Source organism: Myotis brandtii, unplaced genomic scaffold (genome assembly GCF_000412655.1).
Source record: "Myotis brandtii unplaced genomic scaffold, ASM41265v1 scaffold687, whole genome shotgun sequence".
Classification (NCBI taxonomy): Eukaryota; Metazoa; Chordata; class Mammalia; order Chiroptera; family Vespertilionidae; genus Myotis; species Myotis brandtii.
In genome coordinates this window covers 237925-254505 of record NW_005370687.1, presented here as the reverse complement: position 1 = coordinate 254505, position 16581 = coordinate 237925, and the positions used below count along the sequence as shown (strand labels likewise).

The following is a 16581-nucleotide window of genomic DNA, read 5'->3' as shown; positions in this document are numbered from 1 at the left end:
CCGAGCCAGCGCCCTCCTGGGCCGGTGCTGGGATCCGGGGACCACACCTGGGGACACGCCGCCCAGCTCCCTCGCCCCTTTGTCGATTCACTCTCCCCTGCCCCCTAACCCGCCAGGACGCGCCGACCGGAAGGAAACTTCAAAAAAGAGTGTTTTCTTGGACTCTGACACGGGGTAGGAAATGACTTTCGTACATATTTCTAGTATTGCCTTGGTGGTTTGGAGGTGGCCCGTGCCCATGGATCTGTCCTCTTTCCTTCTGGGGGCTATTCACTACCAACACCCCCAAACTTCCCTTAGAGCCGGAGCAGCAGTGCCGTGTGATTGCCATGGCCTTGAGCTCAGGCGTCCTGGTGTGTAGCCGGCGGCAAACACTCCAGTAAATGCCTGTTTTGTGCAAAGCCCTGTAGAAGCCGTGGTGGGTACAACATTGCCAAGACGGCCAGTTACAGGGCTCCCTCGAGGACACCTCTGCTGCCAAGGCTCTTTCTGTGTCTTAGTCCCTCTTCAGAGAGAGTGTCCGGAGGAGGTTCAAGTCAGGCCGTGTGTTTCTGACCATTTTCCTGTCGTGGGTGTCTTTGTGGTGTCTGATTTCTCCTACTCATCCATCTTTTCCTATTGGTCCACAAAGCATCATGTGTTGCCTTCCGTGGTCCTGGGCTTCCTGGACTTCACATCATCCTCTGCGCCCAAATCTGAACACGCCCGCGCCTCCTTGCCTCACCGGAGTAGAAAGTTTAGGGAAGTTGTTGGAAAATGGTTTCTAGTTGGAATACCCAGAGTCGTGGAAAGATGAGGCTTAGAGGTAGAAGGAAACCTATTACAAATTTATCTAGTGCAGTGCTCTAGTCTTTCAGGAGAATCTGAGCGAGGACATAGATGGCGGAGTGAGGACTCCTGGCTCCTAGCCCACTGTTCTTTCCACTAAGTCATCTCCAGAAAAATGCTTCAGAAACGAAAAGGTCCAGAGAAGTTAAGTTATAAGGAGATGACGAAAATGGAGAGACTGCCACATGACTACAAAAGCAGTATTATTTGGGAAAAATGGAGCCATATAAATCATGAAGAGTGGGAGTACTAAAATAAGGAACTCTAAAGCTTGAAAAAAGTAGTAAAAGGAAAAATGAGAGCAAATAGGTAGTTACCTTGTAATCCCAAGAGATTTATCTTTTTAAAGACCCAGTAAAGGTTAAGATAAGTACATTGGAATTTTTATTATATTAGATGTTTAAGCAGTGTCCACATAACTATACTGTGGTCCTTACCAAAGTTATTAGGTATCTCTGTTGGAGACAATATAAAACTGATGTAACTACTAATATGACTCATTATATTCTCATGTTCCCATGGGAAATTAGATTATTGGAATAATATATGCATTTCTAAAATAGAAGGAAGGAAAGACATGGATGAAAGAAGAGAACCTTTTGATATTTTTGCTTGGATCCCCAAATTAGACATTGTTGGATTGTTCTTGTATATTCATGAAAAGTAGAATTAGAAATACTGTAGTAATGACTTATAATACATAGACATTATTATATACCAAATGCTGTACTAAATGCTTTTTTATGTCCATTGTCTCATTTCATTATCTCCTTTTTACAACTGAGGAATCTGACACAAAGAGTTTAAGCTTGCCCAAAGTTGTAAACCTAGTAAGTGGTCAGTGTTCAAACTTAAATCTGGCTGACTCCAAAGCCAATAAGATTTATACTCAATAGTGTCCTCATAGACAGCTGAACAATATGGGCTTGAACTGTGCAGTTTCATGTATATGGAATTTTTATAAAATGACTGCAGTTCAATTGACCCTCATAGTTTAAACTCCACGTTTGGGAATCTGAGTATGTGAAAGGCTTATGCAGATTTTGGATAGTGTGGGAGGTCTATGCCCCTAACTCCAGTTGTTCAAGGTCAGCTGTACTGAATTGTGTAGTGATTTAAAATGTGGGCTTTGGATCCAGTCTTTCCTGGGTTCAAACCCTAACTCCTTCATTGACTAGCTTGGATAAAGTACTCATCAGTTCTATGTCTCTGAAATAGTGACTGTAATAGTACCTACCTCAGAGGGTTATTAGGATTGAGTTAACACATGTAACTTACATGATGTGCTTACAGCTGTGCTGAGACATTGAAAGTTCTCAGGAAATGCTGGCTATTCATTGTTTTTTAAAATATTATAGTTTAATTTATTTCAAGATACTGTTTTCTTTAGATCCAGATTGTCCATTCCACTGTTGAAGTTTTAAGGCTTTATGATAAATTATTATAGGTATAAAGTAAACTATCTCTGTTCATACTAAAACAGGTGGAGCCTAATACAAGTTTGGAAAGCACTGAGGTGCAGTGGGAAGATGTGTGACCGGGGCCAGTGGATTTGGTTTCAGTTGTCTCTGTTAGTATATTCCTATTTGTTTCATAAAGAAGGTTGTAAGGATCAGATGAAGTAACAAATGTGAATGAAATTTGAATTGTATGTTATACAGATGTAAAATACTGTTATTAAAATTATAGAGGTAAGCCTAGCTGGCATGGCTCAGTGGTTGAGCGTTGACATATGAACCAGGAGGTCACAGTTCGATTCCTGGTCAGGGCACATGCCTGGGTTTCGGGCTCGATCCCCAGTAGGGGGCATGTAGGAGGCAACCAATCTCATCATTGATGTTTCTCTCTCTCTCCCTCTTCCTTCCTCACTGAATTCAATAAAAATATATATTTTTAAAAATTATAGAGGTAAGTGAAAATAACAAATTCCCAGCCCCACTGTAAGCCAGCAGAGACAGACTCTAGGATATAGGCTTGAGAATCTGGAACCACTGGCTTAAACCACTTATTTCATATTATTACTTAAATTTACTTATCTTTTCGCCCTGGCTGGGTGGCTCAGTTGGTTGGAGTGTCGTCTCATACCCCAAAAAGGTTACAGGTTCAATTACTGGTCAGGGCACAGACCTAGGTTGTGGGTTTGATCCCTGGTTGGGACACATATAGGAAGCAACTGATAAATGTTTCTCACATCAATGTTTCTCTCACCCGCCCCCTTCCTCTCCTTCTAAAAATTCAATAGACATATCCTCAGTGAAGCTTTAAAAAAATTTCCTTATAATTTTTTTCAAATATCCCGACCTAACCAGTGTGTGAACTTAGGACCAACTCTGGAAAGTGTTCCTCAGTCCTTTGTGTCCCTCCAAACTGTGCTAGTGCCTTCACACAGTATATGTTTGATAAATGTATGATGACTATATATATACTAATTTGCTGATAATCTGAAGTTACCAAACACTTCTCTATAATTTTGAGAGATTAAAAAATAAACCTAGCTGATACAAGTGCTTAGTCATACAAGAGATTCGTTAGAAAGCTGTGTAGTTTTTAGTTTTAAAACTACAGGTTTGGTTTACAGAAATAACATGTTTGTTATTCGTAAATGTTTGGAATTAAGAGTTAATAGTGGTATCATAGTTGTTTTGTTACTTCTGCAAGTGGATGTATTCAGAATCCAGTACTTATTCTCTATAAAAATACAAATACCCAAAGATGTAAATAGAGGGTTGTTGGTGTTGGAATTGAGAAGAGGGATGATGTGGTAGCTAGGTATTAATGCAAGAAAAGAGAAACAAGCAGAGATTTAAAAAATAAGGTTTTCAAATATTTTTGTAAGCTTGAAACTAGTTTTAAATATATAAATAGTAATAATAACAGCTAACACTTTTTCAGTGTTTACCATATGCCAGAGACTGCTTTATTTGAAGTCTTTATAATTTTTAAAATAGTTCTCCCAAATAGATACTATTATTATTTTTAATTTACAGGTAAGAAAAATGAGGCTCAAAGAAGTTAGTCATGTGCCCAGATTCACACAGCTAGAAAGTGATCGAATTAAGAACCAACCCAGGTGATCTGGTCCCAGAGCACTTGCTGGTAAATATGGGAGGCAGGGTAGCTTACAGTTAAATATAGCTTCTCTTCTAGTAACACAAATGGAAAAACATTTATAGCATCAGTTGTTTGAGAAGAAAAAGAAACGAGAGAAAGGGGGTAGGAGAAGGGGATTGACCTTTACTCGGGGTTGATTATACAGATGCTTAGGCTCACAGGGAGAGGAGGTAAGGAAGGCGTGTGGTAACCTTGACCAGTATTCAAGAAATGCAGTACCATGAGTTCTTTTTCTGCACAGAAAAAGTCTGCATAGCTGCGATATTAATCTAGAAATATAATTTATCTTTAAAGTATATAATGTATGGAAGTTATTAATATAGGTGAACTAAATTTACATTTTACTTCTTGAATTAAAATGTTGATTAAATGCTGTCTTTTAACAGTAAATATCAAAATTTCTCTAGTATTAATAGTTTCAATTATCCACACATATTTTTGTTAACATTTCACTGGAATGAGTTATGACAGTAATATTTTTACGTAAAGCAAATTTTTACTTCCATATAGTAAGCGTTAGAACAAACAGAGCTGCATTCTGGGTCATAAACTAGTACGTGGAATCTGAATGTGTACAGTTGCCATCTTCATTAAATTTAATGTTCTAGGAGAGTTATCACAAGAATTCTAAAACTGTTAAAGCTGGTGTTACTCATTGCAAAAGGAAAGTATAAATGAGTAGTTAAGACATAATTTTAAAGATTAGAAGAAAAAATTTCTCTATTGGCAACTTAAAACTTAGAACTTCTAGATAAGTGACATAGAAAAATGATGGGAAGATGTTAAATTACAATTATGCATGACATTGACACAGAAATATATGGCTCAGTGGAACAGAGTTTAAAAACCACAGTAAGCATATATTATATGTTAGTATTTGAGAAAATTGACATCTCAACCACTGTGGATGGGGGGAGGGGGATGGACTCTTCAGAATATATTGTTGAAGCAGTTAGTTGGTTAACCTTTTAATTTTGTGAGATCTTTACCTCATGCTAAATGCCAAAATAAACACTATATGGGTTAAAGTTTAAATTTTTAAAAGTAACTATGAAGTGCATTGAGTTAAATTTGATACAACCATATAATGGAATATTATGTACCATTGAAAATGATGTAAGACTGTGATTATTGACATACCACCATGTTCATTGTATTCTGAGAATACAAAATAGTATTTACAGCAGAATTTCAAATTGCAAAAATAAAAGAAATATATGTGTTTATTTATATTTAGAAGGTCAGGAAGAGGAGTTAGGATTGATTTTTGTCTTTTCAGTGTTTTCTGCCTGGAACAATGAACATGTTACCACCCAAGTGCAAGATTATCATTTGTCCTTGTGGTTTAAAATTTGACAGCAGTATAAAAGCTAAAGAATAGACAGTTTGGTAGAAGAGAAAGAATATGACATTTTCCTGAGGGAAGAATAGAAAGACACAGAAAGTCAGGTGCAAGTGAAAAGTTAGGCAACTGAGGCAAAAAATAATTCAAAGAACTCCAAAAACAATACAGTGTGTAATTTCATCGAATCAAAATGAGAAAGATAGCTGAAGTCAGGAAAACCATACAATAGTCAGAACATAAAAAATATATTCAAAAGTGGAGGAGGAGCGTGATGAATCAAATAAATGCTAAGTAATCATACAAGGGAGATTCACATACCCAGGTTCATCTCATGTCTTTATATAGCTTTTTGAGGGCTTTTCCATATATTCTATTTGAGAAAGGATTGTCTAACTTTGTAGTGGTAGATATCCCATTTTTATGCTTAAAACACTGAAGTTTAAAGGACATTTTCTTGGTGACATGGCTAGTTAATAACAAAGCCAAAGCCAGAACCTGCTTTGCTTCAGTCTGCTGGGTGGCCCTGTCATCATATCTTGTTGTCTCACAGACTTTCAGGGAGATGTGAGCATGTCATGGGAAACATCCAGTGGTTCTAGTCAAGCCTGACACACTTGATGGGAATAAATCACTGCTGTTACCTAAGATCCACCTGGCGTGGGCTTTTTCCCCACCCACTCAAAACTTCTAAGGCTTTCAAGGGTGAAATTTTGGAAGTATGCCGAAAATGAACGGCTTTTTAAATGACCACATTAGAATGAGATAATATTTCACTTATCAGATTAGCAAAAATAAGGAAGACTGAAACACTGCTAGCAAGAATTCTGGAGAGTGAATACTCCATGCTACTGGAAGAAGTGTAAATTGGTGTATTTATAAAGGATAAGCTGGTAGTATATATACCTTTTTCCATAGAAGTTTTATTTCTAGTTTATTCCAAGGATATAATAGGGTAGATGCCCAAAAATATGCATGCAAAGGTTTCACCACAGCGCTGTTGATTTTTAAAGTATTTATATCTTTCTATGTTGACTGAATTTTTTTTCTGTTAGCACATACTGCTTTTATAAGCAGTAAAAAAAAAAAAAAAAGCTATTTTTATGTATGGAAAAATAAAACCATCTATCACAGGATTCTTGTATCACTACCATAACTCCTCCTTGATAAGAACTTCAGCAATAATGACCCTGGAAACTACTGGTTTTCTCTTTCATCTCTGACAGTAGAAGGATTAAGTCCTACAATCAATAAGGCAAGATGGTTTGGGGGAAGCAGTGGGATTGGTTGGAAAGAATATAATAATCCAAGGACCTAAGTTTCGAATCTATCTTTGCCTCTTAGCTAGAGTGTGATTTGGGGCAAGTTGCTAAACCTCTCTAAAGCTTTTTTTTTTTTCCCCAGCAGCAAAGTGAAGATAATGAAAATATCTCTCCTGGGGTAGTTTTAGTAACAAATACTATTAGGTTTGTAAGAGATCTTTGTAGACTCTGTGGTTCAGGAACAATAACAACAATCAACATTTATTGAGTGCTATATACCAGGCACAATACTGAGCACTTCAAATGTATTAACTCATTTAATTCTTATAACAACTGGTGTGGTTTATCCTCTCTTACAAGTGAGCAGGTTGAGACACAGAGACTTAGGAACCTGCCCAGGGCCAGAGTTATAAAAGGTAGAGCCATAATGGAAGATCAGACTTGGGGAGAAATGTAGCAAGAAATCTGTAAGAAGTAGTTACGTCTCACCATTCTGCCAGAGTTCTTTGAGGAAGACGGCAAGTATGTGAGAAGGGAGGACCCAGGGGAAATAACTTACTTACAAGGGTTTCTCTCTTTACAGAGTCAAACAGCTAAATTATTACAGGTTTGGGAATATAAAATAGGAAAGCTCCAAGATTTAAAAATGTTAAGAATAAAGTTTGTATGGGCTTAATCCTGGAGTGGTCTTACTCAGTACTTTTAGAAATAATCTGGAAAAAGGAAAGTCAGAAGCCTTAAATAGTCAGAAGACAGAATTTCTTCTGAGACTGGAACATTAGGGCTACACATGCAAAGGGAGAGAATAGAAACATGACAGAAGCATCAGCAGAGTTGATTTAAAATATATATAGATCTCACACAGATGTTTCTCTTTGTCTCTCCTCCTCCCTTCCAGTCTCTCTAAAAATCAATGGAAAAATATCCTCGGGTGAGGATTAACAAAAATAATAATAATAATAATAATGAGAGAGAGAGAGAGAGAGAGAGAGAGAGAGGGTGTTAAGTAGATGTAAATATTTAAACACACGCACCCAGAGTACATTTTGAAGATGGTAGCCTCTTAGCCCTCAGTCAGTAGTATCCTAGGAGGTGATCATGTAGACATTTTAGATTGTATTCTATCACCTCTGTTGTCTCTCCCTCTATTTTCACCAACTCTTTTAACCAGAAATCCTGGGTATCACCAGAGAATATATGTGAAGCAAAATGGAATCTGTTCACCTCTAATAGAAAGCATTAGCAGGGTTCTCATTGCTCTGCATAATGGAACCAGACCAAAGTCAAAGGCCATTAGAGTAGTAAAAGAAATGTAGTTGTTTTCACATAACACCAGACTAAAAGGAGTAGGATTTGTATCTGAAATGAAGAATTGGCAAAGATATAATTACTTTCTGAATTTAATTATGAATTATAGATGAAGGGTGGGTGTTTATTTACCAATTTCTGTGCATCTACCACATCTTCACCACTGAGCTCTGACAGAGGAGACATGATCCTGAAGTAAAAGATCAGATGCTGTACCATTAACAGTCTGAAAGCATAATGCTTTTGAAATGCATCCATGTTAAATTTAATTGTCCCCAACCCCATTCCATCTGGATTTTTAAAATCTGAATAGTTCAATGGCAAGATATTGAACTTAATGGAACAGTGATCTGATTATCTTCTCTTCTTCAGAAATAATTAGAGGAAATTGCAAGTAGAAAGAAAATACACTTGTTATCTAGAGATTATTTTGGATTAATACTCAAGATGACAGTGTTCTAGAGAAAAAAACAGTGTGTCCTGTTTTTAGGTGCAAGGAATATGTGGAGATAATTCCACTATCAAAGATTGTATGGAAATTTTCCAAGATGGGGAGATTATGATGCTAAATGTCTTGCTGTTTCAGATCAGCAAAACCAAGACTTAACAAAATGTGGGCCTTCATAGGAGGCCTGTGAAGTAAATAATAAGTATATTTGTGCAGCTCTTCATAGTGTATAAAATGCTTTTATGTGAGATGTGGAGGTGAAGCTTGAGCTGGCTTGCTTCTTAGCTATACAGTTTCATTAATATATTTCTAACTCCTACTTGTGTTCTGAAGCAGTCTCTTCAGTTACTATTAGGTGTGCCAGGGATGTCATGATCCTTTGCTTCTTGTATTTGACTTTTAGGACTGTTGGCCAAACATAGTGTTGTAGCAATAGAGAACTGTATTGTTGAAGTACTTTGCTTATTTCTTTTCTTTTTTCCCCCTCTTTTTTCTTTTTCCCTTAGATATGTTCTAAGGACCAAGATTCATTTGGGGATGGTTACAGAATTGAACCATAGTAGGCAATGAAAATATACATTCAGAGTTGAATAAAACATCCCTGCTGGAAGGAAAACACACCCCTACTATTAAGTTTAATTTGGCTGCACTGGTGTATGTTGAACAATTTGGTGTTAGGCTGTTTACTTTTTAGGTTTCATAGGTTAAGAGAGTTTTGTTCGGTCATGCTAGGATGATAGAGGAATTCATTCATAGGGACTTTGGGAAATGTACATTAGGATTAGGCTATTTTATAAAGCATTAGTCCTGAGACAGTTTCTTGAAAAACTGAGTTCTGAAACCAAATCCAGTTGGGAAAACTGAAAACTGGATCCTGACTTGGAGTTTCATAGTACACTCTGATCTTGTTCTTTGAAGCATTGTTTGTACCGGTAATAGTTAAGTAAGGTCATCTTAATATTCATAAGTAGACAAGGCTCATAGAATATTATAAAGCAGTTGAAAGGGGCATGAACTAGATCATGATCTTCCAACATGAATGGATCTCAAGAACATTAATTTAGAGAAATATTACAGAATATACGAAATTGCGCAGCCCCACCCACCTGTGCTGGTCTCTGGTCGTTATAGCGTTAGGGCCACAGGCCTTTTATAATATAGATGGGAGATGCATATAGAATATAGTTTGTTTTTTAAAAGCAGCATGCTTTTAACAGTATATCTGTGTAATATGAATATATTTTTATAAAGTCTAAAAAGGTTCATACCAACCAGGTATAGTCACTTGGACAAGTGACTAGGGTTGGAGATGATGATCAAAGGGTCCTTTTTAAGAAAGGAAATATTCATGTATTATTTGTAATAAAAATGAACTAAATACAAATAAAATGCTTGTTAATGCTCAACAAGTTACTTTCTTTTCCCTCATTGGAGATATCTACCCTGCTAATTCCAAATATCTATAATAATAAAAGTGTAATATGCAAATTGACCAAATGGCCAAACAGCGGAACGACCACCAGATGACCTTCCGGACAAAGCCGGGGCTGCGAGGGTCGAGGAGGCCGGGGCTGGATGCGAGAGCCAAGACAGCTGGTGCTGTGAAGGCCTATTCTTGCATTAATTTCGTGCATCGGGCCTCTAGTATCTTTATATGCATTAATTGGCTGTATACAAGTTAAACTGAGTTTTGAGCTTCGGTACTATAAAATAGGAAGAAAGTATTTTCATTCTAGTCCATTACAATGAAATTATTTTTCACACATTATAAGGAATAAATGAAGTAACACATATAAGCAGTCTAGACTGCAAATTTTCAAGAGATAGGCTTATTCAAGCTTATATTTTGGTCCAAGAGATCTTTTGAGAGCAACAAAGAGAAGTTTGAACTTGGTTCTTGAGCAGTTAGTGAAGAGTTGAGAAGCAGCAGCTATAGGTTGAGTGAAACATTGTAGTTCAAACTAGTTAAGCTTAAAGAAGCAAATCCTTTTTTGATCTTTCAATGTTGGTAAGAAATGTGCTTTCCAGTTCCATGGCTGTTCTTTATTCTGTTCTGTAGGCCTGATTTTGGCATCTTCCGAAGGGAACTTGAGGGCAGTAGTGGTTCCGTTTGACTTTACCAATCTCCAGGATAAATTTTAAGTGGCTGCATTTTTTGTATGTAGATATGCTTTTTCTTTAAGAAAGGGTAATTCTGAAAAAGCTGTATCCACATATCAAGTTTTCTGTCAGAACATTCATCTATTGATTTAATTTGCCTGATGTTATAAGAACCATTATCTGAAAAGATTTCATCAACTAAAAGTATCTCTTCTTTAAAACAGTTTGTTTTCAGGCACATGTATTGATTCATCTTTCCAAACTGGTCATTTTTATATTTCATTCAAGTTAAAACAAGGATTAACTGATCAATCAACTTTATGCTAAAAAAATGTATTAATACAAGCTATGAAAGGAAGAATTTAATTCACATTACAAATATGTACTGGCACCTCTACATACTTGCGTGTGAGGGAAATTCAGAGTATTAAAACATGTTACTGCCCTTTGTGACCAGACTTCTTCCTAAATTGGTGTTAGCCTGCAATCCATATGCATAAAAATTGCTGGTGATGTAAGATGATTCTTCCACCAAAACAAGTGGAAATTAGTAGAGTATAAACTGTGAAAGTACTGGGTAGAGTGAACTTCAGGAGTGTTTTCAGTAGTTGGACAGCCCCCAAGGAGAATGGCTGCCAGGCATGACGACCTGGAGGAAAGGTATAAAGCCTCCTGTCTGACCTCTCCATTCTGCCTCATGGGCGAATACCTTGCACGTGGCATTCGCCAGTAGGTGTTGTTCATGATGATAGCGCACTGCAGAGGGGGGAGTTAGCCTTGTGTCCAGTGACATCTTGGTGTAATTTTGAGGTGGGTCTTGGGGATTGAGCATAATTAACAGAAAGTGCGAGAACTTTTTTTAGTGCAGGTGACTTCCAGTTTCGGCTCTCATGCTAGCATTATCGTTGTGATTGTTTTGCATTTCTTTGTGCTTCACTGTTGCAGGAGTATGTCTGTCTCAATTTTTAAAAATATATGGCAGGTTTTCTTTCAGTGATCAATTGGACTCTTCCCCGCCTGTGTCTCTGTAGTATAAATACCACCATTTAATATGTAGAATTGATCATAATTGTGGGCAAAGTCAGTGAGTGCATTCAATGTCTGTTTGTAGATAAAGCTTAACATTAGTCTCTAATAACAGGTTTATCAACAGACCATTTAAATCAGCCAGTTCCTCTCAATATAAATCATAGAGATGTTTAAGATGTCATTTCTTCTCAGAACAAGAATGAGAGCTGCCTGTCAGTTCTCTAGCTTGGCTTTCATGCCATGGAAGTCCTTGGAAACCTGTTTTGAGAGAGTTCTAAATCATGCATATTCCTGTCTTGCAGGTTTTTTTTCCTGATCAGGTGGACAGATCAGCATAGAGTCCAAGGATGAATGTTCATCGTGGCAGTGAGAGTGACAGGTTATTGCTGCAGGAGGCCAGCTGCCTAATGGATGAAACCTCGGCTGCAGCCCAAGAAAAAGAAACTAGTAGTCTGACTTCTTCTGGTCTTCAAAATCTTGCTTATCCGCTAACTCCCAGGAGTGATGGTACGGAGACTAGATATTGGCTTAATGTAGAGGGCCTTCTGACACCTGAGCATCCACTCTGCCCAGAAGACATAAATGTTCTTAATCTTTATAAATAAGATATCCAGTTAATTGGCTTAGCTTACCTTTCACAATTATATAAAGCTAACCATCACAGAAAATCTCCACTTATTCAATCAATCTAGAACATCTAACTTAGGCATAATGTGAGAAAAACAGTCATGGGTTTGCAAGCAAAAGACCGGTTCAGATTCTAGCTCTGCTATCTATCAGCTGTAACCATGGGAAAGATTCTTAATCTTTCTGAGCCCTGCTTTCTTAATCTAGAAAACAAGGATATAACATTCTTCTGACTTCACAAGGCTAGAATATTAGAGTTAATGGATGCGAAGGGTCTTGTAAACCTTTTTCTTTTTTGGTTTTAGAGAGAGAGGAAAGGAGAGGTATAGAGAGACAGAGACATCAATGAGAAAGAAACTGATCGGCTGCCTCCTGCACACCCCGCACTGGGGATGGAGCCTGCAACCCGGGCATGTGCTCCATTGGGAATGGAACCGGGGAACTCCTGGTCCATGCTCAACCATTGGCCATACCGACCGGGCTCTTTTTAACTTTTAAATAAAAACAGTAGCAACAATAATAGCAATTACCACTTATTGAGCACTCACTGTGCTAGGAATTTTACATACATCTCTTTATTTTATTTATTTATTTAATATATTTTATTGATTTTTTTTACAGAGAGGAAGGGAGAGGGATAGAGAGTTAGAAACATCGATCAGCTGCCTCCTGCACACTCCCTACTGGGGATGTGCCCGCAACCAAGGTACATGCCCTTGACCGGAATCGAACCTGGGACCCTTGAGCCCGCAGGCTGATGCTCTATCCACTGAGCCAAACCGGTTAGGGCTACATACATCTCTTTAGATCAAGAGTGGCAAACTGTGGTCAAATCTGCACTGCTGCCTATTTTTGTCGATAAAATTTTGAAATACAGCCATCATGCCCATTTGTTTACATATTGTCTATGGCTGCTTTCTTGCTACAATGGTAGAGACTGACCCACTGAACCTAAAATATTTACTTTTTGGGTCTTTACAGAAAGTTTGCCGATCCCTGCTTAGATTAGTCCTCCTTTTAAAAATGACGAAACGTGGGTAACTTTTGCTCGGGTTCACACTGCTAGGATGTGGGGACTGAGATTTGAACCTGTGTCTTGGATCAGGCTGTGCTATTGTATACATATCAGCTGATGGACAAGCGGAGTCACTGCCCCCTAGAGTGCACCATTAGAGAGAAGTTGTGCAGTGAGTCTCTTTTCCTGCTCACCTGTTTAAGGATAGTACCTGAGGCATCCTTCAGGAATCGACCTAATTTAATTGCTTCATTGCTGGGGGCAAATCAAGCTTTCTAGAGAACTGAATTAGAGATTTACATACCTACTTTCATTTTTAAGAACGGCACTGCCAGTGTGAAAGCCTGTCTGGTGATTAAGGTGTTTCTTCCTACAAGCCTGCCTGTGGGTTGTGTGGGAACTTAGCTCTTGGTATGCAAAATCAGGGCCACATTGAAAACTTAAGTCCTGCAGAAGCTGTAGGATGTAAACCCTGAATTGGCTTTTGGTCTAGATTTTGCTTTCCTTTTCTCCAGAAACAAGGTCGGGGCGTTAATCAGACTAATTCCCCAGAGGTCATGGGCAGTAATCATGTTCATGAAATACTGTATGCAAATTTAGAATATAGGAAGGGTGGGAATGAGAAATTCAGTTGTATCTATATTTTATTTCTTTCCAAAAAAGGTTTGAAGGAGAGGAAAATGTTAACTGAGCTTGGCATATACATGTGGTATTAACTCTATGCTTTGGTATATTTGAAATTTTTTATTAAGAATACTTTTTATATTAAAATATATTAGGAAAACTGCCTATTTAAGCATCCTCTGAGCCCTGGCCAGTGTGCTAAATGGTTAGAGCGCTGACACAGGAAATGAAGGGTTGAGGGTTCAATTCCTGGTCAAGGGCATGTACCTGGGTTGCAGGTTCACTCCCCATCCCAGATGGGCTGCATGTAGGAGGCAACCAGTCGATGTGTCTCCTCCTCCCCTCCTCTCAGTCACTCTCTCCCCTTCCATGGGGGGAAAATATCCTCATGTGAGGATTAACAAAAAATAAAATAAATAAAAAATAAGAGCATCCTCTGGGAATCCTTTTGTAAATACTGGCTCCTTGCAGCCAGAACTATGAGAAATAATCTGTTAAGTCTCATTCCCTATCTCCTGTGTACACCCAGAGTTCATTAATTCAGTTTCAGTCTCTTGCATGATGTGGTATTGTTCATTTTTAAGTGCTCTCACATTCTTTCAGTTGATAGTCAATCCTGTGAGGTAGGTGGAATGAACGTTATTCTCATTTTAGAGATGACGAGCCAGGTTTAGAAAAATAAATTACTTAAAGAAAATAGCTTTTTGGTGATACAATAACTGAGCATGAATCCTAACCCAAGGCCATTTGCATGGGAATTTTGCAGCTGATAGAAGACCTGCCTGTTCAGAAGTGGTGTTGGTGATGTTAGGATGCTCCTTTGCATAGTGAAAATGCATTTTTCTGTGACTTCTAGGAAAAGTGATGCATTAGACAATAGACTCTGTCATTGTCTTTCTGGAAAATAGAATTTGGAAACATTTTTTAAGAATGTAGAAAGTAAATGGTTTTGGCACACCAGCGGTAGCACAAATAAAACACAAGAAGTATAAGTATTATTTGGAGAAGTGAAAACAAAAGTAGAAAGTTATTGCCTCTGTGGAACAACACTGGGGCGGCCGTGGAGTGTGGCGGCAGGGGATTGCAGGTTTTCCACAGAAAGTTGTCCCTAATGTTTTAATTTTTTAAAACCATATCGAAGTTTACTTTTAAAGTTTTTAATCATTTTATTTTAAAATGTGGATATTACTGCCTTTATCCCTTCTCCCTACACACACATGTGCTTGGCATGAGTGGAAAAAAGCTCAGGGGAATCCAATGTAAGTCTCCTGTTGTATTTTTTCTTTACTTGCTCTAGGCAAGAGTTTTTGCCTGTTTGCCTCTAAACATCTATGGGGGGGTTTGTTTAAATTTTTATTGTTTTTTAAAGAAAACAGGGTTTATTTTTCCCCCAAGGCTTTTGCAATTGAGTTATTTTGGTTGGTTTGTATCTTTCAGACCTTTCACTGGACTATGCCTCTCAGCCAGCAAGCCTCCAGTTCCCTCACATAATGCCACTTCCCGAAGACAGCAAAGGCTCCTGCTTCCCAGGTGTGACTAAACGGAGCTATGAACCTTTTATTGCTCCAGAACGATTTGGAAACAGCACTATGGGCTTTGGCAGTAACGTTCATTCCCAGGCACCAGAGAAAGTGACACTTCTCGTAGACGGCACACGTTTTGTGGTGAATCCACAAATTTTCACTGCTCACCCGGATACCATGTTGGGAAGGTAACTGATGATACTTCCCTTCTAAATGCACTCTGTTCTCTATGACTGGAATACCTGCTGTTTATCTTGCTTTAGATGTGAAAATGAAAAGCATTGCATTGCTGATTTTCTGCCTTCCTCCTTTGGTGAGATGGAGGGCAAGCTGGTACAAAACGTACATGTGTTGGTAATTTGGGGGGCTGGGTATTTTATTTATAAAGCCAGTATAGTGAACAAAAGAAGGGAGTGCAGCCAGAACTATCAGAAATAATATGTTAAATCTCTTTCCCTATTCCTCTATAAACTAACTCTGAAACAGAAATCAGATACTTAATTTATTTTATTCACAATTTGCATAACCTCCCAAAAGCAATGTTTTTCTGAGTTCTACGAGTCAGAGATACTGGGATAAAGTGAGAGCTGTAAATTGAGTTCATCTTTCTTTCGTCTTTTGTCTCTTAATAAAAAAAATAGAATTAGACAAAAGTTTCACAGGACACAACAAAGCCGTTTCACTGAAAAGTAGTATATTGCCTGCCATCTATTGCCAGTTCGGCTGAGAAATAGATGTTTTACTGTCATTTTCTGATCCCTCCATCACTACTTGTTTTCTGACATCTGGCTTTTCTGTTTCTTTATTCTTCATGTTTCATCCAGACTGTAGTCTTATCCTCCTCTCACTGCCCACTGCCCCAACTTTTCAGGATTGGAATTTAGGGAATGGAAAGAGCCTGCCCAACGGAGCACTGCCCACAAGTGCTCTTGGAGCCGGGGCTGGAGGTTAGGAGATCCTCTTTCTGCAGTCATAGACCTTAACATGAGGAATAGCCAACGGGACAAGAGTAAAATAATAATAATGTGTGTGTGTGTGTACACACCTTTGACTTTTAAGGATTTTTATCTACTTAGAAGTAGATGTTATTTAAAGATCTAACCTCACTCAGGACATTGAACTAATTTGAACCGAATTAGAAATCAGAGGAAAATCACTAATTTTCCTGAATCTTAGGCCAAATGGGATCCAGCTATTCAAATATGTGTTTACTTGAACATATACATACAAATTCATGATGAGCCATTTTTAACCAAAACCAAACCTATATATTTCTCAAACATCTGAATTAAGATTAAATGAGAACATTAAATTATTTTCTAAATTGGCCCTGTATTTAATCAGACTTGACTTCCTGTGCTCAG

General features: G+C 38.0%; 2 protein-coding genes across 2 annotated transcripts in view; one reads left to right on the top strand and one right to left on the bottom strand.

Annotated features, from left to right (window-relative positions):
* STK38 (serine/threonine kinase 38) overlaps positions 1–16581 on the bottom strand; it is a 100596-nt gene that overhangs the window by 36948 nt on the left and 47067 nt on the right. The gene's annotated exons all lie outside the window — the stretch shown is intronic.
* KCTD20 (potassium channel tetramerization domain containing 20) overlaps positions 1–16581 on the top strand; it is a 27266-nt gene that overhangs the window by 914 nt on the left and 9771 nt on the right. Inside the window, 2 exon segments of the mRNA XM_005881726.2 lie at positions 11732–11935; positions 15132–15405. Coding sequence (XP_005881788.1) covers positions 11776–11935; positions 15132–15405 — 434 coding nt within the window. The 5' untranslated portion in view covers positions 11732–11775.